Source organism: Maylandia zebra, linkage group LG1 (assembly GCF_041146795.1).
Source record: "Maylandia zebra isolate NMK-2024a linkage group LG1, Mzebra_GT3a, whole genome shotgun sequence".
NCBI classification, from domain to species: domain Eukaryota; kingdom Metazoa; phylum Chordata; class Actinopteri; order Cichliformes; family Cichlidae; genus Maylandia; species Maylandia zebra.
Genome location: NC_135167.1, coordinates 34,581,947 through 34,607,888, shown reverse-complemented (window position 1 = coordinate 34,607,888; position 25,942 = coordinate 34,581,947). Strand labels below are relative to the sequence as shown.

The window sequence follows — 25,942 nt, the reverse complement described above, 5'->3', positions numbered from 1 at the left end:
CTACCCGGCTTTCTTTAGACCGCGGTCGGGCCGGGTCCTCAGGTGGAACCAGCCTCTGAATTTGGACACGGGGGTGTCCAAATTCAGAGGCTGGTTCCAGGCCAGCCAATAATAACGGTGACATTTCGCGTATTTTATCCGATAAATAAACACTGTAAAATGTATTTATCCCCCCCCCCCAAACAGCCCTTTTGAATGTCTCCCTAATTCTGAGGTCTCAAGGTTGGCAATTATGGCCACAACACCTCACTTTTTTTGCCACATGTAGGATCGATCCGCACATCACTAGTTTGCTCAACATATTCCATAACAAATGCTGGCGCCATGAACATGCGGACTGATCCGAGAGGGAGGAGGACGGTAGTCACGTGGCATTTTCAAAACACATCTTTCATCCTTCCGCCCTGAGAAGCAAAACTTCCAGCTTACTTAGTTTTTCTAAGTTAAGACAACTCAAATAAATTGAGTTTATCAGCATTTTGCATATAAAGTACTGGTAACTTATTTAAATCGAGTTCTAATAACAAATTGATAAAAAATGAGTTCAGCCTATTTCATATTTTGAATTAAACACAATATTACATTTTACAGTGTGCTTTGTGATAACATTTATTTAAAAATTGTTTTCATAGCTTGTTTTTAGTTAAATAAAATATAGCTAATGGCAAGTTTTCAGAAATACAGAGGTCATGTGTAAAATTCTTCAACACACCCCACTGAATGCATATTTATTAATTCATCTGAAATATGTGTTAACTTGTTTATTGAAAAATTTAAATGCATTGTTAGGTTGTTAAATTTCACAAACTTACAGAAACAAACTCAAGAAAAGGATCCTTAGTGTCATCCATGACCCTGTTTAAGTCCTCAGAAAGCGAATCCATAGATCTCCAGAGTGTTTCTGTGTGTCTATTTTAGCAGTTATTTTCTATTCAGCTCAGTCCCAGTAAGAAGCCTTTTGTCAGAGAGCTCAAAAAACACACCATACGTGATTTTCTCTGTAATAAAAAGCAGACAGTTGGCTATTAGCTAGTTAAGAGTGTGTAATATATTGGAGCTTAAGACACCAGAGCTGAAATGCAAACAAACATTGGACTTAGATTTATCATTCTGCCAAAACAGACCACGAATGAACACTGTGAATTTTGCTGGCATATGCAGGATGCTGTTTTCTAAAGCGATTATGTCAGATGGTGTAAAACAAAATTAATTAAAGCGTTCATACGTCCAATCTAAGAGCAGTCGTTAGCGCAGTTATTCACACACGTTACAAGCGCAGAACAAAAAGCAAACAAACAGTGAATGAGTACAGATGCCACTGCGCAGATGTCAGAGACCCAGCAGCTTGTGTCCCCTCCAGATTTGCATCTTTCACTTGAACCGCTCAACTGTTCAAAGAGACAAATGATGAAAATGAGCGGGGAGGCACGAGGGCATTGAAGCGTCAAGGGATGACGATGATGATGGCACTAACAGATAGAAGTATTGTTTGACACCTGTTCTGAATTTTACATTTGAAACTTTCCAGCAACCTTCCATCTCTTATCTCTAGTTTGATGTAAAAATCATGTTAGCAAAGAATATTTTATAGTTTGCTTTTCTTGGTTTTGAGTCCTTTCGCACCTTAATCATAAAATAATGTAGAAAGCTTTTCTCTTAGCCATAAACTTACTGGTATTTTGGTAAAACAAGAACCCAGTCTTATTTAAATATGACAAGAAAGTTGCTTGTTTCATATTTCCTACCTCAGTTTTGCACGCTTCTCCTCACCTCCTCACCAGATCCAATCTCATACCTGCTCCGGCTAATAAACTGCCGCTTATGTAAATGCCACATGTATGATAATTCTAGCTTCTCAATAATAAATGGGAAAACCTCATGAATGAGCCAAATTAGTGCTGACCATCACATCAGCCCCCCCAAAACTCCATCATTCTCTCTGTGACCTTTCTCTCCTGGCAACCTGAGGAAGTGGATGATCTCCAGTTTGACAAAAAAAGGGGTAGAAATGGGAGTTAATAGGCAGCTCCTCTGCAAACACTGGGAGTCTTTATGAATAGGAGGCAATCACACAGATCAAATATACAGCAAGGGGAAATGGGTCTGGAATTCAGGAGGCAAAAAAAAAAAAGAAAAGAAAAGAAAAGAAAAGGAGGGGAAATACAAATTGAAGATGCTGGTAAATATAATAATGTGTGCCTCATGTAATTGTCCGTTTAAATGCAGATACTGAAGAGGAGTGTTGACTGATGTAGACAGAGGAGACACAAGGAGGAGTGCCTGGATGGGGACTGGTCTACAGTTACAAGACTTCTAGCACAGAGCTGGAGATTTTGTTGTCATTGCTGATTCTTTTTTGTTTGTTTGCTTGTTTGTTTGTTTGTTTGTTTGTTTGCAGACTTCATGACGATCCATGTCTGAGCAGCACCATTGTGCTGGCAATGTGACTGATTGATCAGTAGATGAACAGTAAAGATTAAGAGGATGACAAATAAGCATGCTGCTTACACAGCGCTTGGGGCTAATCCTACCCCCTCCACCACCCCCCGGGTTCCCTTTTGAGGACCTGCTGCTGAGGAGAGCCCACAGACAGTGACAGACATCGGAGGGAACACACACCCACACACAACCTGTTCACGTGCAACAAGTGTCAGCTGGAGCTCATGACAGGACCCCAGCTCATCTGAACAACCACAGCAGAGGTTGCAACACACAGCACGGGCTCACCCTGCCATCTGTCCACCGGGGACCACCGGAGGCCCTGCGGCCCTACGTATTTTTATTTGAAGCAACTGAGCAGAAGAGGACCAAAACTTTTTCTTATCTGCCTTCGTCAATCACTAGAGGAGATATTTTGAGAGAAAAATAATGGAGGATCACCTTACAAAGATACCCATGATGCCATCCTCTTCCCCCACAGAGTCATCTGGCAGCGGTGGGACTGATGACAGCAGGGGAGGTAAGAGCTCCACACCAACGACAACAAGTTGCCAATGGAGTCTGAAGAGTGTAACACTGACTTGGCTCGGTAACAGGGAGGAAAAGTTAGCACTTAAACAATATGAAAGTTTGAAACACCTGAAATTCTTTACTCAACATGCATCGGGTTATGAATGAAATCCAACACAAAAACATTAAAAACTCTCATAAAAACACATAATTATGAGCAAGCAATGCTTTTTTAAAATTATAGTTAAGGATTTTATTCAATTTTTGTGAGTGTTTAGACAGACTGTCCTGCTACCAGCAGACAGAGCTGACTGTACAGATGGCAGGCACATGTATGAAACAATACCAGCCCTAATGAGTGGCAATAACCGACCTACTCTGTGACTGTTTTTGACTCACAGCCAAGAGTCCTGCACCGGGCAAAGCTCTGAGCCCAGCTCTGGTCTGCAAAGTGTGTGGAGACACCAGCAGCGGGAAACACTACGGCATCTACGCCTGCAACGGCTGCAGCGGCTTCTTCAAGCGCAGTGTGAGGAGGAGACTCATTTACAGGCAAGAGGAAACTCAGCTGTAGACAGTTATTCCAGCTTCATCGTGTGACGTTTCCTCATCTATTTAAAATAGTCAATATTCAAGGTGAAAGGAATATAAACTCTGGTTTTAGCCTCTACAAACCCCATATTTTGCCAACTATTATTGTAAATTAAAGTGTTTCCTATTACTGTATAAGTAAATGCCTTTCAGATTTAAAAAAAATTGTAGCAGCACAAGTCAGTGTGAATGAAAAAAAATGCACTTTTTGCACTCAAATATAATAATAATAATAATAATAATAATAATAATAATAATATTGACAGAAAGTAACTAAGAGAAGTAAAAGTAAGTAAAACACAAATAGCTTTAATAAATATATATTAAAATCCCCTTTAATTCCATCTGTGATTAAAAGTAGAACCCAAAACTTTTCTTTTCACTTTTGATATTTTTCTTTTGATGAATGGCAGGTTAAAATTAAGGACTTAGCCACACTGGTTTACTCAGAATTCGGACATTTTCCATATACATTCTAATAGCTGATCTTTAGTAATTAATATGTTCTTACTGCTTTCAATATTCTGTAAGCCAAAAGAAAATAAGTGAATGTTATTTTGTCATTTTGAGTCGACTCTCCCTTTAAAATGCGTGACTGTTGGTTAACAGGTGCCAGGCCGGTACAGGCATGTGTCCAGTGGACAAGGCTCATCGTAACCAGTGCCAGGCATGTCGGCTGAAAAAGTGCCTGCAGGCGGGCATGAATAAGGACGGTGAGTCGTTTTAGCATTCATGAGCTTCATTAAACTGATTGGTGTCCAGTGGAACTCAAACATGAACCTGTGAGCGGTTAAAATCATTCCTGTATTATCACCTTAGATAACAGGTTGTGCCTTTCTGTCTCCCCCCTGCAGCGGTTCAGAACGAGCGGCAGCCCCGCAGCACAGCTCAGGTCCGCCTGGACTCCATCGATGTGGACCCGGAGAAGGAGCACCTGGCCACCACACGGGAACCCACCTCCTCTTCTTCCTCCTCCTCTTCCTCATCTTCTTCATCATCCTCCAATGGGTCTGTCATCACGTGGCCCCACATCACCTCCTCCATGTCCATCACTTCCTCTGTTGCAACCCAGCGCTGCATCAGTCCCCAGAACAACCACCGCTTTATGGCAAGCCTCATGACAGCTGAGACCTGTGCCAAGTTGGAGCCTGAGGATGGTGAGCAACAGTTGTCAAATGAAAGGTTTTTGCTGTAAATTTAAGGTGAAGCTTTCTCCTTCACATTAGGACTTGCAGGGGAAATGATGGTTAGAAAACACATATTCTTGGGTAAAACACAAATGAGTGGGGTTCAGTACAAAAAGCAGAGCATAAGAGGGTGTTATCAGGTGGGCAGTGAAGAAGGTGGGGTTGATTTCAAATCTGTCATGGTTACATCTCCACTTACCGGAGCATGATGAGATCACCATGATGATCAATCCCATTCTAGAGTGATCAAAAATCTTTACTAGCTAACCAAATTTGCAACTCTGCTTAAATATTCTTCTAATTCAATTTAATATTTTAAAGTTACTATTTAGCAAACATCAGGTGAGTAGTAGCATGTACAAAATGCTAACATGTGAAACTATGATGACATGTTCTTTAGTCTTAGAGAGACTTTTTTTTGTCCATATGGGCATCTGCTGACTTTCAGCTGGAGCTCAAATTTTATGACTTTATTACATAGTAATAAAGTCTAATCTAACCTGAACTGAAGCACATCACAACTACCTGAAGTTTAGTTTCATCTGTCTATGCAACAAGTTGGTTTTGTTTCCTCTGCACTCTTGATTCTGAGCTCATCTTTTCTGTTTCAGTTGATGAAAACATAGATGTGACCAGCAATGAACCAGAGCAGGCGTCTTCAGAGTACCACATGGCTTTGTACCCGTCTGGTTCTGAAAATGTATACGAGACCTCAGCAAGGCTTCTCTTCATGTCCGTGAAATGGGCCAAGAACCTGCCCGTTTTCTCCAACCTGCCCTTCAGAGACCAGGTAAGCTGAAAGTGAGGGTTTTTTTTTGTTTGTTTGTTTTTTAAGATAGTCTCTATAAACTTTTTCACTTTGCTTTGGAACTATTTTTAATAGGTTAAAATTGACCTCTATTCTTGTTAGAAAAAAAAGTATAATGATAAAAGACAAATTAAAGTTACAGATATAAAAAATATAAAATGCAGATGTCTCTTTTATATCTGAAAATATATTGAATCATGATTTATCTTTATATGCGACAATGACAGAAAAAGACAGAAATTCTTATTTTTATCTGTAAATTCCAAATACCGATGTCATTATGTGCTTACAGGATTACATATGTTGATGTAACTTCATGTTCATGACATTCATGACATGGCCACAATGACCACAAAGCACATTCAGCATTATGAAATGACAATATGACAGTTAATAGTACCACAAATACTGTCTGACTATAAATAAGTAAGTGAACACTGAATTAGTGGTCCCATTCCTGTTTGACAACATTACAATGTGATTGGCTCTGCAATAAAAGGGAATGTCAGGAATGAGCATCTATAGTTTTTCTTTGTGATTTCTTTGGGTCGAAGGTGAAGCTGAGTACAGGGGTGCATATTCAGTTTCTGGTTTTTCTTCTTCACCAGGTCATCCTGTTGGAGGAAGCATGGAGTGAACTCTTCCTCCTCTGCGCCATCCAGTGGTCTTTGCCACTAGACAGCTGCCCACTGCTGTCTTTGCCAGACCTCTGCCCTGGCATGCAGGGAAAAACCAGCTACACTAGCCTGGACCTGCGCCTCCTACAGGAGGTCTTCAGCCGCTTCAAGGCCCTCGCTGTTGATCCTACTGAGTTCGCCTGCCTGAAGGCCATTGTGCTCTTCAAGCCAGGTGAGGAACAAAACACTATTCAGTTGATTGTCTACAATCTGGCAGATTACCTTTAACATGATCACAGTACGTAGCTATGTCCACTGTCATTGTTTTCAAGAGATAAGCACCACGCAGAGGCTAAAATTTCCCTCAGTGTGTTTTATTTAATTAAGATCACTATATTACCATACATGTCATTTAGTAATCATATCATCACTTTATAATTATGATGCCCATCAGTATGGTACATCAAAATTATAGAGTCATTTTTTTTTTATTACATGGAATGTTATACAATTTTTGTCAGGAACAGTTTTCCCTAGAAAGCAAAGATTCCATAAAGTATTTCTTCTGCTTCACAGAGACTCGAGGTTTGAAAGATCCAGAACAAGTGGAGAACCTGCAGGATCAGTCGCAAGTCATGCTGGGACAACACATACGGTCACACTACCCTAGCCAACCAGCCAGGTAACAACCTACCTGATAAAGGTCACCAATTCAATGGAACAAAATGACAAAACACAAAACAAAACTCCAGTGTGTTTATAACAAAACACAGAATTTTTGTTCTTTATTATGTTTAAAAGTTGATTTCTGGATTTGAAAGTAACCTTCATTCCTTCATTCTGTTTCATGACAAGCATCCTTAATTTGAGGTTTTATATAAAAAACTGATTTCCCTATGTAACTGATTCTACAATGTGAAAGGCTTTTGCTTTAAATTATTTGACATGGCCTTAATTTTATTATGATCTTTGTGTTTAGGTTCGGAAAGCTGCTTCTTCTCCTTCCCTCTCTGCGCTTTGTGAATTCTGAGCGGATAGAGCTGCTGTTCTTCCACAGAACCATTGGAAACACTCCCATGGAGAAATTGCTGTGTGACATGTTCAAAAACTAAAAGAATCACAGAGAAACCCATGCAGTCATCAGTAATGTCCTGTTTTGGATGGGATGATGACTGACAGATATTTGTTTTGTATATATACAAGAGATTCTGCATGCTGTTGTTTGTTGTCTTCTTTTGTCACCTCCACATCAGTTAATTTGACAAAGAAGAAAATGCAGTTCAGTTTTTGTCATAATGCGTTTTCTTTGTATTATATCAAGAGTCTCTGATTTGAAGTTATGGTCATACTAGTTTTGTTGTTGTTGTTTGTTTCAATAAAAATACTTTGTTTGGTAATAGTGTAATTTGTTTGGTAACGTGTGTGTGGCCCTGCTGATGTTAATGTGACTGTTGTATTTATGTTGTTACGCCTTGAAAAAGTAAAAACAAAGAAGAAAAAATCTAAAATATACCTGTTTCTTTAATTCTATGGAGCAGGAATGTTTTCAGTATACTTGCTATGTTACTAAGAGCTTGCACCGAACCCATGAAACAGTGCCCTCTTCTGTCTGGTTAATACACAGATTCTTCAACACACTCTCACACACAATAAATATAATAAAAAAGATGACTAAGATGTAAGTTGAGCCCCTTTAATCTGTACCTCCTATTTAAATTAGAATTATGAAAATTAAGCAAAGTGTGAGTAAGACTAATGCTTATACTGGCGTATCAGCATTACTGCTTTCCACAGACGTGGAGAGTGACATTTCACTTTATGTCTTTGTGTTAAGCATTAACTGTATCAATTTTCTTATTGCTTCTCTTAAATACAGCTGTGGAGTCATTTGAAAACATTGTCATTCAGCCTTAAGTGAAACTTCATTATTTTGGCGTGTTGGAATGACAGCATCATGTATGTGGCACCTTTCCACCCACTTTCTCAGTGACAACCAACGAAAAAACCAAAACCAAAAAACATTGGTGAGACATCTTTAACACTGCTGGTAGAAGCAAAAAACCTTTTTACTTTTTCACTTTTTTTTACTCCAGATGAACCATTTTCACTCAATTTTTAGTGTGAATGTTGCAGAACACACACTGACAGTTTGGACTGACAGATTTCGGTCAGTCCAAACTGTCTGTAAATACGGGACAGAAATGCTTCTGAATTCTTTTGCAGCTTTTTGACAGGTATATATTGCTGTGTTACTGACAAGATTAGGAGCCAATGTGCAGGAATCAGAATCGCCACTGAGCTCAAGATACAGCTTTTTGTGCTGGACTCACAAGGATCAAAAATAGAAAAGAACTTAACTAGGGAGAGACTAGGAATTTGCTAACTAGGAAACTACAGGAGACACTTGGAACATGAGGACACTCAGCAAGCGGGAATGAGGGACAACACAACAAAGGGCAAAGGGACACCGAGACAATAGCTGTGTCTCACTTCAGGGGCTGCAGTCTTCGGAGGACCCGGCCTTCGCGGTCTACATGTGCCAGATCCTCCGAAGACCGAGAAGGCCGGAAGCGAGGCTGTGAAGTGGGATGGTCTAGCCTTCAGATTTGCCTCGCCAGCTGTCTCGGTGGAGTTTAATAAAATGAGCCGTCTGCTCCTTGCTATCTAAAATATAACAGGACATTGGAGTAAATTCGCTACCATCTCACACTGTTTAATCAGTTTTCTGTTTAATCAGTTTTCTGTTTGATGTTTATTCAGCTGTATGAAAACTATAACTTTAATCTCAGCCAAACCGATTTACTCAGGAACAAATAGAACACTGAAAAAAGCCAAACAATAACATTTTTAAGTTATCTAAGTGACACGTTTAACCTGAGTAGTGAAAGACCGCGCAGGGTCTGAAAACGATGTGCCGGGAGTCCGGTGTTCTCACCTTGGCCACCCGGTCAGCTATCGAGCTGGTGAGTAACAGACGTGTTACAAATATGTGATGTCTTGATAAATCGAGCAAAAATTTGCAGTTTACACACCTACATTCTTGCTTGAAAACATGTTAAAAGTTTATTTTGTGACCCAGAAAGAGTAATATTTCAAACTCGTTAGCCGCACTTCTTCGCCATTGCCGCATTTGAAAAGTATTTTTATATTATTATGGAAATTTTAGGAATAATAATTTAATTAATAAAGTAATAAGAGTAATTTTACAACTAAGTAGCTGCCACCATTGTTGGAAACTGGAATTGGCTGGGCCGTGCTTTGAATTCTGGGATAGGTTGGGCCAGGAAGGATACACCCAACCTATCCTTGAAATCCGGGAAATTGAAGGACGCATTTGTCGGCTGGAGCAGCCTTCGAATTACGTTGCGTCGCTATGACGTAATCGGCCTTCAAATGCGGCCTCTGAAGGATGGACTGAGATACAGCTGGTATACAGTCAATAAAGGAAGAGGAAACAAAAGCAGTTAAACTGAAAACAATGCACACAGGATAAGAGGACCTTCAAAATAACACAGGAACCTGACACTTAGACAAAACAAACATGGACACATGACTGAAACACGGGTCACAGAAAGTAACAGTTACAACTTATCATCAGTTATCATGCTGTAACTGCTCACTATTATGTTATTTCTGCTTAATGTATTTTGTCTTTTTTGTGAAAAGCATTAAATTCAAAATACAAATACACATTTGAATATATAAGTATATGTATACTCCCATGTATTTCTATGCCTCTGATTGTCAATTCAATTCAATTTTATTTATATAGCGCCAAATCACAACAAAAGTCGCCTCAAGGCGGTTCATAGATACAGAGAAAAACCCAACAATCATATGACCCCCTATGAGCAAGCACTTTGGCGACAGTGGGAAGGAAAAACTCCCTTTTAACATCCAATATTTAAAAGGTAAACAAACAAAAAAATTATTTTGACCAGACTGTAGTCAGACACCTGACTACATCAAGAAGTAGTAGGATCTTTACACTCTGTACCACGTGTCTTCACATTTCCATCTACACAGTGACCTTATAACAGTATTATTAAAATGAAGTAAATTCCACCTTGAAATGAGGTTTGAAATGATGAGTTCTATGTGGTTTAAATGAGCATTGGTGTACCTCAGCCAAATGTCAGCTTGATAAGAAACGTCAGTCAGTATTTCTTTACCTTTTGATTCAAACACACTGCCACTATCAAAGAGACACAGCAGAGGAAAGGAAGTGGACCCCTGCTGCATTTCATTGAGACATCAAACTTGTTTTTTTATGCTTGCAAGCTGAATTGAAAGAGTTTTCAGTTGCTTACAAAGGCAAGCAACTGAAAACTCTTATTTTAACACAAATATTTTTCATTCTAAGCTGAAACTGAGCTTGAAGTCTGGGGTTTAAGAAGTTAAGAACAGCATCCAGCACATCTGTGGTGATTTTTCTATGTTGAAATAGCAGCATTTGAGCCATCTGGATCCAGTGCCAGGCCCTTACAGTCCCAGTCTTTGGATCAGATCAGCTGGCCCTCTGCAGCCTTATGACAGAAACTCACCAGTCCAGATTAAAACACTTTCAGCTCCCACAGGCACCAGATTTCCCAGCAAAATATGCTTTGACTCAAATGGTGCTATTAAATTTTCTTTTAAGATACACAGCATGAGCACTGGAAATCATCATAAAGTCCTGCTTCAGCTGCAGTTTGGAGAAGGTGAAGGTCTGTTGTTAGTGTTCGTCCTCTGCAGCGGCACTGGATGCTCGTCACATGGTTTCTTTCTGTCTCATTTTTATTTCATAAAACTTTAAGTTGAGGTCCTTACGTAACGTGTCCCATTCTCATTTTCACCTTTCTGTCACTCGTTCACACAAAGGTTGCCTCTGTTTCAGTGAGATTTTCATCTTAAAAGATTAGTCTGTTAAGTAACAAGCGGAGGGAGGCAAACAGGTTGGTGCCATTTGCTGTGCAAAAATAACATTACCTAATCTGAATGACAAACCCATAGAGTCGTAGGTGAAGATCATGAGATGTCTCATTAGATGAGCAGCAATAGCTGGACCAGTCTGTCTGGCAACAACCAAACGACAACCTAATTTGATGCTCAGTTTGATGTTTCTCCCATGTGACTGGCTGAATTCATATTTGTGCTGAAGAGCGATTGTGCCTAATACATGGCTCTTGACTGTAGTCTTGTTATTGATTAACACTCCCATTGGATAATACAACTTTAGCATGTTTCACTGTAGAAATGGTACTGGCCAGATGTGAAGAATTTACTGGACTCAGACTTATTACTTACGAACCATTTAAATATCTGCACCACCAAACTCAACAATGCATTTTTTTTTGTTAACTTGACTGTTAATTAAATCCCTAAACGTGATGCTACATTGTCTTTGACCAAATATTATTCTATGAATCACTTTTAAATGATTATGTTGCAAGGTTTAAAACATTTGTTCCTCCACTTGCTTCATTTCACGTGAATGTTAAACCTTGCTCCACTCTCCCTCCCTTCTGTGCAGCCCTTAATCTGCTGCGTTTAGTTATTAGCTGGACTGGAATGTGTTGGGGTTCTTGGGCCAAGCTGTCCTGACACGTTGCAGCAGCACCAACAGACTGCTGACTGGAGCTGGACCAGGAGGAGTCCTCTGGATCCTTATTTGTCCTGCTTCACCTGTATGACTTGATTAAACAGCTGCAATGAATCAGAGCAAAGAGGGAGTTGAGCCTTTTCAATATTCCTATTATGACTATTCAGACTGGTACTCAAACAACGCAGAGCCTACAAAACCACCCAAAGAGTGAGTATAAAAAAGTTGAGTCAAAGGTGTCAAATGGGGCCATAAGCATTGATTATTTTCACAGGTTGGGTCCTGGTACATCAACAAGGTCAGAAAAGTGCTGAGATGTGGTGGTTTGATTTGTTTTAGGCTTACTTTGCACATTTTTTAATGATGGTTTTAGTCCTTATTTTCTTTTTGTCGCAGAGTTATTTTACCATGTGACCCGACAGCAGATGACAAGCTCTTCCATATATGCATATTATCGATATCAGTAAGTATACTTGGACCTGACTACTCTCTTAAGGGCGGGGGGTTGTTTTGTTGGGTTACTGCAGATAAATTGGGGTCACTTAAAATACAGCATAATATCAAACTTGTTGAACACATTAGCACTCTCCATCACCATATTCCAAACACCAAAAGAGGGAATAATTTAGAAGAATGATGTTCTTCTTAATCCAGTACAGATCCACAGACGTGGAGAATCAATATTACAGTGCACTGACGTTGTTCTGGTTGTACATGGTGACACAACACCTTACTCAAGTCACTGAGTGTTGCTTTTTTTTCTTTAACTTATCACCATCTAAGTTATGATCATATGGGAAATAATGCTAATAATGCATTAATTTATCGGACCTATAGGCTACTGTAGTAGCACAATGAAATGTAGTATTTATAGCTTTGCTTCATTAATGTATAACTGCAAATTGTTGTTGTGTTAGGCTAAAATAAGTCCCTTTATAATTTAAAAGGTGTCTAAGGAGATGCAGCTTTAAAAAGTAAAGTATTATATATTACTCTTTACTTTTCTTATAAGTAATGCAATGCAATTAATTACTTTCTTTGTGATTCATTACTTAGTAATTCATTAGTAATTCATTACACTACTCATTAAAATGCAATAAAAAATAAGAGGATGCATATCCACTCCTCAAAGGCTGTATCACCCCACAAGCTTTTTTCCTCCTGCACAAGAACTGAAATTGGCTGATTGTGGCGCGAATCAGAATCAGAATCAGAATCTGAATACTTTAATAAGTGCACAGAAAAAAAACATTTGTTAGATGTTTTTTTTTAATCCACCTGTGTGCAGATGACTGAAGAACACAGTTTATAACACAAGCAGTGGCAAAATTTAAACTGTAATGAAATGACTGAATTTAGTTCAGTAACATGCTACATTACTGTGTTGCTGAAAATGTAGTGTGACTACAGTAATGTGTTACTTTTTAATCTGTTACACCCAACACTGCTTGTTTCTACAGTAAGGCAGAATGAACAAGAGAAACACTGATAACTTTGTAGTTTCTTGGGAATGCATGGCTTAAGCAGTTTATAGCAATTATAGACTGTATAAAAGAGTGGACATTGTCACCAATGTAATCCGCTAGTCATCTTAGTCTTAAGATAGCTTTTTGCAAACAAACATAACAAGCAGGGGTCAGCTCTGACTCACAAGCCAAGAAATTTTTATGTAGTATCAGATAAAATTATAGATTTGAATGTCTGCTGCCAACACAGCTTGAACATTTAAACTATTCTCCTTTTAAGTGGAACATAAGAGGATGAGAGAGGTTCATTTCCCAGTACATCCTTTGGTGCATTTTCCAGGAATCCGTCAGTTGTCTTTGCTCCCAAAGGATATGCCATTTAGGGACTTTTACTGTCATTTAGCCTTCAACCAATTACGAATGAACACAACTGACTCAGTCATAAAAATCCTTCTACTGTGTATAGAATGGACACGACCCAATTTCATTGTACGGTAAACAATCTGAAAAACTATTAGAGGTGGGTCATGAAATATGTTTTCTACCAAACAAGGTTATTTATTTGAGGTTCTTCTGACTTATAGGTCAGTTCCTGACATATCTACAGTGCTGTGTTATTTTGGAAAGTTGAAGTTTTAATGAGCTCCTGGAGCTGGCAAAGGCTCTGATAAACACAATCAAATACAACTTAGCCCTGAAAGATAGGGGGCACAGTAAAGCCTTATCATTTAGTGACACGACAGCATATTAAGAATAACGTTTGCAGTTCACCATTTGTACCTGAAACGAATGTCATAATCCTGTCTTAATCAGATTGTCCTATCATTTCAAGGAAGCATTCGATTACACTTGTTTACAAGTGTGTTACAAACAGTCTTTTTTTATGAATCTGCCAACATTTTGGGGCAGCTTTTGACAAAAGGAAACTTTTTAGAACAAGCTAGCCTAAAATTACGTTTCCAGCATGTAATGTAAAAAAACTATACTACTTTACTATATTAGTATATAATGACAATCACTGATGTGGCATTAACTGTATGACGCGTAACGGAAGATCTAAAATTTTGTCCTTCCATCTAGCTGGTGATCATGTTAATCCTGGCAGGTCTCACCAGGAAAAATAAATTCTGCCAGGGTTTCGCAAGAGGATCCTCAAGCATCTTCAGGTAAATTTGGTAAATACAAATTTAACTGCACATTTGTCTCATGTTATCTGAGCCTCCCTGTGTGATCTCACAGTCCAGCCAACTTCCTGGATCAGACTCAGAAAAAAGGAGTGGTTATGGCTGTTTTTGGACTGGTGTTCAGCAAGCTGGCAATGCTGGTGATCACCCCAGACCCTCTGCCTTTCTCCAAAGATACTCCAGCAGATAATAAAGGTAGACATCTGAATGCTTGTTTGTTCTTTAGTTGCAATGAAGATTGTAATTGCTTCAGTTATATGGTGGTTTGATTATCATGCCAGTCAGTGGTTTTTGAACATACACTGCCTTTATTATTATCCCTTTATTATTAAAAATCAGATTATTCACGTGGAGGATTCTAGAGAGTCCTTGTTTTTCCATTTTGTCTATACTGATTAGATTAGAGGTTTCATTTTAGGAACTGATATGCCCTGTCTTTTTTTGGGTCCTTTTTTTCCAGAGTACATGAAGATAATCGCCATATTTTATTACCCAATCCTGTATTATCCTCTGTTGGTATGTGGAACTCTGCAGCGCAAAGCAGGTTATGTGTTTGGGACACTGCTCTCCTTCACTCACTTTGGAGTCCTGGTGTGGCAGAAATTTGACTGTCCAAAGACTCCAGAGGTAAAATACCAACAAAAAAATACTGATGTATAATGTTTAAGGGAAACAAATGAATTTCATATCTGAGAAGAATACTTTCTTTAAAAGTTTATGTTGCCCTTCTGTTTTCAACGTCAGACTTGGTATAAAAAAATCCTACACAGATTTCAAATATCTGCTGAATTTAAAGACATTTGTTGCTATGCAACCTCATGGTAGATTTTGAGGTGCATGAACAAGCTACTGTGGCAACAACTCAACCAATCCCAAAGATTTTCCTTTCCATGTTTCACTTTCATGACATGCTTGTACAGTGTTGATCTTGCTTCTAGTTGTAGCAGACATAAGCTAGTCTAGTTAAAAAGTTTGAAAACAGTGCAAAAGCTGGAAGAAATAAAACCCAAACAAGATGGGAACAGCCAAGTCTGGTTATAGTTGTTTAACTTTTGTGATTTGTCATTAAGTAAGTCCTTTAGTAACTGATAATTTTATATAATTTTGGGTTTGTATAAAATACATCACGTTACAATTGAAGGAACTGATACTTTAAAGGACAGCATATTTTATTTGTTTACAGATCTATAAATACTATGCTCTACTCGCAAGTCTGCCTCAGCTGGCCTGCCTTGCATATCTCTGCATTCAGTTCCCTTTGCTGTTTGTGAAAGGACCAAAGACGGACGAGGTGAGAAAAGTCAGAATACACAAACATTCTAAATTTCAACATTCTAAAAATGTATGATATTTATCTCTGGCTGTGGCTGGTGCACACGAATAAGTACGTAACATAGTTCAATTATGTAAAACAGAACTGTGATTACAATGAGCAGCTTGTGCAGAAAAAGAACAGGTTTAACCCTGTGTCCTTCAGCAGATTATGACGGGAGAGGTGACATTTTCCCACCTTCAAATATATTAATCCAAGACTTATACTTCAAAAGCAGATTAAATCCCCAACAAACACTAATTGGTAACATTGAAATTACAGAGTTATGAAGGAAATTAAACTTGTAGTTATGTTCTGAAATACTGACACCTTAAAATGTTTTTGCTCACAGGACCTTGACAGTAGCTACTACACCAACTATGTGAAGTTACTTCTCAAGAAAAAGTCCTCAACTGCCAGGTGAGCAGAGATTAAAGAGTGATTTATTTTATTAGACTCAGAGTGGTGACACAAAAAAAAACATGATAGAGGTCGGGATCATATTTCAATGAAGACGACAAAATTTATAATGAAAGCTTGCTCATTGGCAGTTTTGCTGCTGACTTTAATGTGTTCAGTTCCAGTTCCATTAACTGTGCCATTACAGTGAGCTAGCAGCTTACTTTGTTGCAGTGTGATCATTTTCTGACTTCTCAGTTTCAGAATGTAATATGTGACAAAGGCCTGATAATGTTTGTAGGTTTATTTTTAATCGATATTTATAGAGTAGTATTTGCTAAAGATTTTCCTTTCAGAATATTATTTTCTTTCTACATTGTATTAGCTGACTGTCACTGGTACAGAGCCCAGGCTCCACAAGTTATAAGCTAAAATAATCGCTCTTTTGGAGTAACTTCAAAAATGAGATTAGTGGAGTCTAGCATTTGATATTAAATCAACTGATCATTTGCTTCTCTGGCTTCATGCAAATCAAATTAATTGCACTTTCAAGCCACATGCCAAAATTATTATTTTTTGTCTGTTTTTTAAAAGTGAGATTCCTACTGGCTTCAACTGTGTAATGGTGTATAATCCTTTAAACCCACAAATATGTTGAAATTTACCACATTTCTCACCACATGTATGCATGATTTTCATTCAAAGTAAAAGCATTTTAAAACTGTGGATTACCTATATTTGCTTGCACCTTCAAAGGTGATAAAATTAGGATAGTTAAAACAACCAAATTCACCTTAAAAATCCAGGTTACTGTTAAGACTGATAGGAAGAAGAGGAAGAACAAAGTTATTTTCAAAACAAGGTACAAAGAGTTTACGTGCAATTAAAGAAGTATGAGTGAAGTTTATTATATAAAGACAGGCCAAAAGCAAGTGACAGTTTTTAAAAAATAAAGAAAATGCTGAATTAAAAAAGATGAAGTGTTATCTTTGTTTATCTTCAACAGGCCATTGAACAATTAAGGTGCTTACAGAAGGTTTACTGTATATTTCGGGGGATAAACCTCTATAACCGAAATGATCATTGCAAAATGGGATTTGGATATTTATTCAGCTTTACCTGACGATCAGTCTGACTGTGTAATTCTGAATCAGCTCAAGTTTGTTTTCTTTGTCTTTGTTGTGTGAGCAAAAAAAATGAGAACAGTGGATTAATCTAATCAAAATCAAAGGTAGTATTTTCTAAATTATTTTATAGACAAGGTTTTTTAATTTTGAGAACTGTAATATGCATAAATAAACAATTACGTTAATATCCTTGTTGAAATTTTAATTATTTAAAGATATTTTTTAAGCATTTATTAAATAAATACTTACTGGAAGACTGAGATGTGAACCAAAATAGGAGGAAATATAGTACTACAGTGTTGCAATGGAGCTTGTGGCCTTGAATTGTTACTGTAGAAAATGTTTGGTTACTAGCGTAACCCAGATTCTCTGAAAACCAAGGGGGATATGAGAGATTATTCTGATTCTGATTATCTGATGGATCATACCGGAGGGCTCTTCCCATAGTGAGGTACTGGGGGAGGCTTGAAAAGGAACTTGCAATTCAGTTGCAGATATCAGCAATACATAAGTAAATAAGTTAAATAAATTAAATATAAATCGCATTCATGTAGTTTGCAGCTCTCACGACTTGTTCTCTTGTAGTTTGTCAGCATCTGACAAACCAGCGCTTGCAGAGAGAATTCTGGAGGTGATTAAGGGTTACATTTATATTCCTGAAAAAGGTGAGTGTTCTCATACAGATATATTTTTTATGTAACGCTGACTTAACTTCTTCTGCATATCTGACATATTGGAAATGCTGCAGTAACCTACTTGATCATTTTTCCTTTCAGTGTTTCGTTTTCCACTGAAGCTGGCGGTATCATCTTTTGTTACCTGTGTGGCTATACACCATGTGAGCTTAAATAAGCCAATAATACCTTTACCTATTTTAAAATGTCATACCATCTTGGTTCATTTGTTTTACATTCACCATTGCCTGTTTCACCCTACAGACCGCACTCTTGATAGTTGTCCTGGTGGTGCCCACTCTCCACATTGTTCGTGCTGGTATTGATGAAAATATCGCCTTCTTGTTACTGGGTTTTGGGATTGTGTTATCAGATGACAGGATGGAGGTTGTTAGAATTGTAACTTTTTACACATGGCTGCTGGAAGGTATGTGGGTCTGTTTGCTGTCCCTGTAACAAAATACCAAAGTATTTTTGTTTTAAAGTAAGACTAATTTGTTTTTTCTTTTGCATCATTTGCTTGTTAGTATGCTACCTCTGTGCGATGACCCTGTCTTGCTTGGTCAGCCTTATTATGCTCATGAGGTCCATGGTTCTCCACAGGTATGTGCAGTAAATCCTCAGAGACTGGAGGCATTGGTTAAAGGAAACTCTATTTTCTCCATGAAAAGTTTACTTATTCTGAATACTGATTATAGTCTAACCCCAATATTGCCAGACTTCTCATTGTTGCCTGATGATAAGTATTTCAACTTTGTTACTTATTTTTCTCTAGATTTTTCTCAGACAGGCCTTCCTGTCTGAACCTGATGTGTCACTGGCTTAATGTGTTTCAGATCAAACCTAAGAGGACTGTATAAGGGAGACATTTACAAGCTTTGCAACAACCAGAAAACCATGCATCCGTCTAGAACAGGTGTTGTCTGTTGGATGGGCTTGACGGGATACCAGGCTGCAATCGTCAGCCTTGGTAAAGCTTGAATAAACTGCATCACTGACTTTAGTTTTAAGAATAATGCTGGAAAATACCACATCATGAAAAGAAAAAAAACAAAACCCTTTTGACTTGTCCTTTTAATAGGGATTGTCTCTCAAAAAGTTTTTTGTCCGAAGAAAAGAACTACAACTAAAAAAGACAGGCTGTTGATCTGGATGGCATGTTCCCTTATTACCATGAATGCACTCATTGTAGTTTACTAAAGTACTAACTATGTAGTAATCCAGCTTTGCAAATGCTTGTGAGTGATGCTTAATAAAACCTGTAGTGCTGGCCATTTAAAAAAGGCTTAAGGGGTTAAGGAAAAAAAATACTTTTAGAAATGATTTTAATATTCAAAGTGGCCTGTTTCTGTGTTAACTCTGCAGGAATGGCTATCCAGACCATTGTGTTTTTCATCTGCTTCTTGTTGCTGGTGTTTTTGATCATTATCCCAGTGTTTTACGGCCGTAACATCATTGTCTTTGAAATTGCAGGAAAGGCATGGTGAGTCAGCAACAATTCATATAGCTCTTTCCTTTTTTCTCTTTTCATGAATCAATGATTCAAAACACTTTCATTTTCCACCTTTGTGATGTCTCAGGCCGGCCTGGGTCACACTGATACTGGTGACAGGGCTTCAGCATGTGACTGCTAAGTTTGCTTTCATCAAACAAAAAGCTGGCACAAGAGACCTGAACAACAGGTGTGTTTGTTTAGTCCTACTCATTTGTTGGAATGCAGTTTAATTAGGTTTTGTTTATTACTTAGACATTTCAATTACTAGTTGTAATTTTATTTTTGTTCGATACTAATAAAAATGCAATGCAATTCTGAGGATGAAACTGTTTAATTATTAGTAACACGTGTCAGTTATTTAGTTTAGCTCTTTTACAGCATAAATGATGTCTTTAAATTACAAAGAACTGAATAAATAAATAAATGGTTTTCCAACTATTAGTACTGAAGGCTTTGTATCTGTATCGTCAAAAAATACTAAAGAAGTAGATTAAGTAGATTACAACATGAATACTTTCTCACTGGGATTCAACTTGTTAATTAGAGACATGCAACTACTTCTGAGGACACTGGGGTCTTTGTTTTGTGGGAGAGGGGGCCTCAGAGAGTTTCTGTTGAGTAGTTTTAGCTTTAGGCTGAAAACTGATTCAAAAACATCCATTTAATACAAAGACATTATTTAATTTATATAGATTGTTAAAGAATAATGAGTGGTTTTATTTAATTTTGTACTGAGGCATAAAGTTGGAGAACAAAGAACAAATCTAGCTGAAAGGGTTGAGATTTCTTGAGTTTTAAGACCTATTATGGTCCAATCTCAAATACCATTTCCCACAATGCAACTCAGAATCCTTTATTTGTTGTTGTTGTTTATTTGTTATTACTTCATTTAAAAATGTGAAGCCTCCACTCATCAGAGGTCAGCACTTTCAGGGTCACAAGCTCTGTCACAGGCTTTGTATTGCTAATGTAATTAACTTCATGTTTACACTCAGTTTTTTCTCACAGTCTCCTCCATGATGCTTTTCAGAGAGAGTCTGTTCCTCCTGACGTACCTGCTGTTCCTAATCAACACCGTGGTGGGGCTGGTTGTTGCCATATGGAGAATAGTAATAACAGCTTTGTACAACATCATCCATCTTGGTCGTATTGATGTCAGTCTGCTGCATCGCACAGCAGAGTCCTATGACCCAGGTACGATTCATTCAATTTGTCTACAACAATGGAATCCTGGAGTATTGAGGAATAGGCTATATAGACCTTTGTGAACACATCCTTTATGTACAGTAACACTGTTACTAATTTTAATCATCTTGAATGACTTGATGATAATAACAAAAGTATGCAATTGCATTTTTCAGACAGTCTGATTTAAATTCTACTCTGTGACCTTTAACTCTATTTAGCCTACTGCTACTACACACACTTCCTGAAGGTGGAGGTCAGTCAGTCGCACCCGGTGATGAAGGCTTTCTGTGGGCTGCTGCTGGACATGATGGTTGGGGGTGGGAGAGCTGGACAGAAAATACAAGATGCAGAGGAAGGTAGAAATCCTAAACTGGAAACACATAAAGACAAACATCCTCTCTCTCTCACACACACACACACACACACACACACACACACACACACACACACACACACGCAAACACAGTCCAGCTTTTGTGCCACTACATTTAAAACATATTGAACATTAAGTATTTAATAAGAATGTAATAATAGTGCTTTATGAAAAAAAATGCGTTGTGGGCAGGAGAGGGAGTTGTTGTAATACCTAGAATGATCACAATTGGAAAAAATTAAGCAGTGCTGACTTATTCTTTTAATACAGCCGTGGTTTAACTTCTGAAGGCCACAATGTGTTACTCTCAACATGTCAAGCTCAGCTCTACACTGTCCAGCTTAATTATCCTCACTGTCAGGAAGAGCTTTTACCGTAGACTCAGCTAATTGCTACTGCTAATGCTGTGGTCCAATCATAATATGTTTATTATTTAGCATTTCTGCTTATTATGCTGCCATGCTGAAATCTGCATCCTGGCAATCCTCACTTTATGATTATTACTACTGCATGTTGCAATTGTGTAACATTGTTAGTATAAATGATAAAAAATTTAGCTTACAGGAAAGAGCAACATTTATCACTTTAGAATGGCATGCCAAAATTAGCACAGGACCATTGTGTTTTCATTAAATCCACTTTTCTCTATATTATATTATAAGTTGCTGACTCTCAGATGAATATGCTTGTAATGACAAATATCAAAATGGATATTTAGTTGTGTAGCTTTTACTGACTACAATTTCTAAACCCACAGAGCTGCCAAATACAGAAGGCTTTGAGTGTTTCTCCACAATGTGTTCTTTTCAGTGACACACACATGAAGCATGCTTATGCTGTTATATGGGGTTGTAACAATTTCTTAGCCACTGTTTTCAAAATACGTCATGCATACATTGATACATGACACTAAGCATATTCAGCCCCTTGGTTTGCTGTCTCGTTCTTCCCTCAGCCTGCTCCTCCTTCATGCTTTCAGGAATTCAGGAGAATAAGCCAAGCAAGGCGAACAGCAGTCAAAGGATTCGCTCTCGCTGGCAGCTGATGTACACATTGGTTAACAACCCCTCCCTGCTGGGCTCCAGGAAGCATTTTCAGACTCTGCAGAACTCGGAGAACGTCCTGAATGGCACCCCCAACCGAACCTCCAAAAAGGGCAGCAAGATGGAGGCCAGCAAGCTGGGCGCAGAGCCAGCAGAGCCTACTGAGACCCCTGAAAGCCAAGAAAAAACTGAATGAGTTTGAGTTGGCAATATATTTCAAAATTGTACTGGGTGTAATCTGCATTAAACAAACCTGCAAGTGCTAAATATAACTACTGCAATCAACCGCTTTGCTTCAGAGATCTTTTAGCATTTAACTTATGTAAATAGTTGTCTAAATTATTCTGTTTATTTCTCTTAGGTTAGCTTTAGGCAACAAAAACATTACATTAAGATCGCATCCAGAAAGCACAAAAGTACAGAATATGTACTTAAACAGAAGTACAGATACTAGTGTTAAAAAATACTCCAGTGAAAGCTGAAGTATGGATTCAACTTCTATACTAAAGTAAAAAAGTACCGGCTCTGAAATGAACTCAAAGTAATAAAAGTAGCTCTTTGGAGAGTGTTTCTACTACCTATTTTTGTGCAAAGTTAACTGAACTCTGTGCTGTATTAATGTAATGATAAAATAATATCAGTAGAGGGAACAAAAAACATGTTTCAGTCTCATTTTTAATTCTAATAAATGTATTCAGCTTGAATCGATTATGAGAAGAGAAAAAGAAGGAAATAAAATAAAATAGCTCTTTTTTTTGTTGCTTACATTGCCGAGGCTGATTTTGCCTCTAAAAATGAGTACAGTCAGGGGTTAAAGTGAGATTCAGCAGGTGCAGGAAACCTAAAATCAGTTCTAATGGCTCAGAGTGGGGAAAAGAAAAGCATCACACATGAAATTAAATAACACAGTTAGGGTTAGTCTACCTCAGTTTTTGTTGCAGCTTGTTTCACAATATGAAAAAAACGTGTAACATGTACAGACCCAATATCTGATTTAGAATAAAATAGACCTTTATTGTCATGTACAATAAAAGTATAGAAATTATAATTTAAAAACATGAAGACATCATGTAAGCTTTAAACTTCTGGTTTATCAAATCCTAATGAGGAAATAGCTGTAGTCCTTATTTCTCTTCTTCCTCTCCTGTCCTGTCTTTCTTATCTCCATCTCTGAATGAATTTAGCTCTCTGACTTTTCTCTCCCTGTGAAATAAGCAGTAGCAGCAGACAAACTGCGCACAAACAGTGTTTTTGATGATGCTTGCTGTGCTGATAAAAATGTTGTATGTGAAATTACCTGCCACTAAAACTATGTCACTCCATTTTTGTTTTGTCCTCTTCTGTTAGGCTAGCTAGATGCTGAAGTACTTGTGTTGTGTCGGTGTTGTGCCAGAAAAAAAGAAAGCACAAACCACTTTAACCCCTGACTTTGGCACACAGGTTTGCCTCTTTCATCTCTTTTCCCCTGGTGAACAGGACTGCCTGTCTTGAGTTACTGTTCAGGCTTAAATCGGTTTGATATATGAAGGCCCGCAGTGACGTAAAATAATAACTCCCTGTCAAATGTTTTAAAACAAAAGTAACAAGTCTGTTAAGAAGTAGAACGTACAGATATTTATTTTAAAATGTAGGGTGCAAAAGTAAAATGTTGTCAGAAAAAAAACTACTCAAGTAAAGTACAAATACCTGAAAATTCTACTCAAGTTCAGTAAGTTTTTGTAATTCGTTACTGTATGTGTAACAAAGTAAATCATAGGCATTGTATGTGAAGTTTGTGTTTACTGAGATAGCTCACAGAACTCCCTCACACAACAGTTAGAGTGACAGAGTTCTCTTTGCTACAAATTGACTCCACCAGTTAAAACTACTGAAAGTGCTGCAGGGACACACTGAAGCCTGACCCAAAGGAACCACTGTGCATTTCTCAGTGCCAGAGAATAAAGGATGTGCTGAGAAGTTCCCAGTCGGTGACCCAAAGGGTCAGAGACCCTAGGTAGTCTACAACTTAATATGTGGTTATAATCTTGAGGTTGATTGGAGTGTCTATCACTAAAGTATCCCTGCAGAGTGTACATCACATTTCAACCAACCAAAAGGAACTCTGAAGAAATGTGGCTGCGAAAAGAAGATCCAATGGGATTCCAAAAGAAATATTAATAACAATGCAGGTCTCAGCTCATGTATGAAAAATATAATTTAATTTTGTTAAGCTTTACTTTACAGTATTGTTCAATTAGTCTGGAAGCCTTTTTAATTAGTTAATACTGACTTGCATGACGCACAGACTGATGGCAGTGATCAATGTCAGCATCAGACATGCAGCACGGAGTCAATAAGCAGTCCTAGTTTATTTTTGTCTGGGTAATGTAGCTATGCCAGCCCATACTGATTGGATATTTGTGTTCTCAGTGGTGTAGGAGGATTTTTAAGACCATGGACGGGCAAATTTATATATAAACCAACTTCACAGCAAAATCTCACAAGCTGAAGATACAAATATTTTATATTTACTCTAGTATAAACATTGTTTTCTGCTGCAGAATACAGTGTACGATCTTAATATGCTGTTAGAAGACTGTATGTGTGTTTGTTTTTATTTACATTTCAGCTTTGTCATAATATCTTATCTCATATTTAGATACCTAATTACAGTTTCCTATTAGTTTCCTATTATGTTTGCTGTTTTACATACAAGTCCTGAAGATAAATAAAAAAGCAAAAAGATAATGTGCTAGTAAATTTGCATATTTCTTTTTTAGTCATTCTTTTAAAACTATGTCAATATTTTTTTAAAGAAAATTCACAGTTTTTATATGAATTTATTTTGTTGATGACTGTAAATTACTATCCAATAATGCATGCATCTTCTGGGCTCAGCCAATCAGAGCCAGCAGATTTCGTTACACAGGCATTTTGCCGTTACAGGGGCAGAAATATTGCTGTTAAGTGCCTTCATAACTTGAATTTTTCGTTAAATGGGGTATTCGTAAGTCGGGGTTCCACTGTACTAAGAATATTAAGCAAATATATTAAATATTATATGTTTTCATGGTTTAATACAGTTCTTGCTTGGTGAGTGAAAATATCCTGAAATGTAAATGTTTCAGACTGGGCTGACATCTTATTACTGTTAAAGAAAGACAATAAACTAAAAGGGTAAATAATGGAGGACATGCTGACCAGGGTAAGGATATACTACTTTACTGTAATTTAACAGTAAAAATTTCCTCCTGTGTACTCTTCCAAATACCAGAATTTATCATATGTTTAGTGTTTATTGATCTTATTATCTTAATCATTAAGCAGCTTTCTTGTTTGATCTAGTCATTAGTAAGTTTTTACTAAGAAGTCTTTTACTTCCTGTTTTTCTTTTTTTAATGTTTAACTTACATTTTTAAGGAATCACATGATCATTTTTACAAGAACTTGTGCATCATCTTCCATGCATGTACATTTCACCTATTGCATTATTGTTTTCTGATTAACAAAACAATGTTAGTGCTTCAAGATGTGCACTGTGAGATAAAATTTTAATGAATAAGAAATTACTTTTTAAAAGTAAACAGGACTGACAGTTGAGGTGCATTACATTAGAGTGATAGAGAGACGTTCCAATGAGTCACAGTGCACGGACAAGTGGACAAGTTACACGAGAAGTACAGGCCAGAATGCTTGAACTGTATGGGTACTTCTTTGCTGCGGGCGTTCTCTTAGGTCCACTCTCAATTGCTCCATTTCATCACTAAGCATCAATTAAAAGTTGTTCTGAGTGATCATCTTTATCCTGTCATGAAACATTTATGTTCTGAAAGGAATGACTCCAGCCACATCCCAAGACTGGTTACTGAATAATCTGATGAATATAAATATGACACAAATTATATGCTATGGCCTTCACAGGGTTAGACACGTTAGCGTGCTGTCCACCATGGCATCAAAAGCATGACA

At 37.7% G+C, this 25,942-nt stretch overlaps 2 protein-coding genes across 3 annotated transcripts; both read left to right on the top strand.

Annotated features, from left to right (window-relative positions):
- The first annotated feature begins 2,581 nt into the window (after positions 1 to 2,581).
- LOC101475152 (photoreceptor-specific nuclear receptor) lies at positions 2,582 to 7,807 on the top strand. Its single transcript, XM_004575144.4, has 8 exons — positions 2,582 to 2,959; positions 3,351 to 3,501; positions 4,150 to 4,253; positions 4,395 to 4,697; positions 5,339 to 5,517; positions 6,144 to 6,384; positions 6,729 to 6,834; positions 7,132 to 7,807. The coding sequence occupies exons 1-8, from the start codon at positions 2,869 to 2,871 to the stop codon at positions 7,262 to 7,264; spliced, it is 1,308 nt and encodes a 435-aa protein (XP_004575201.1). The 5' UTR covers positions 2,582 to 2,868; the 3' UTR covers positions 7,265 to 7,807.
- A 3,898-nt stretch (positions 7,808 to 11,705) lies between these two features.
- Positions 11,706 to 25,051, top strand: LOC101474681 (receptor for retinol uptake stra6). 2 transcript variants are annotated; one of them, XM_004575142.3, is made up of 17 exons: positions 11,706 to 11,943; positions 12,130 to 12,196; positions 14,280 to 14,365; positions 14,439 to 14,578; positions 14,844 to 15,010; positions 15,567 to 15,674; positions 16,048 to 16,115; positions 17,807 to 17,886; positions 17,998 to 18,059; positions 18,160 to 18,322; positions 18,423 to 18,498; positions 18,732 to 18,865; positions 19,261 to 19,378; positions 19,476 to 19,577; positions 20,421 to 20,584; positions 20,797 to 20,934; positions 21,907 to 25,051. In XM_004575142.3, the coding sequence occupies exons 1-17, from the start codon at positions 11,843 to 11,845 to the stop codon at positions 22,188 to 22,190; spliced, it is 2,058 nt and encodes a 685-aa protein (XP_004575199.2). In that variant the 5' UTR covers positions 11,706 to 11,842; the 3' UTR covers positions 22,191 to 25,051. The 2 variants fall into 2 exon arrangements, with proteins under 2 accessions (XP_004575199.2, XP_004575200.2); XM_004575143.3 differs by having other exon boundaries at positions 11,707 to 11,943; positions 21,931 to 25,051.
- The last annotated feature ends 891 nt before the right edge of the window (positions 25,052 to 25,942 follow it).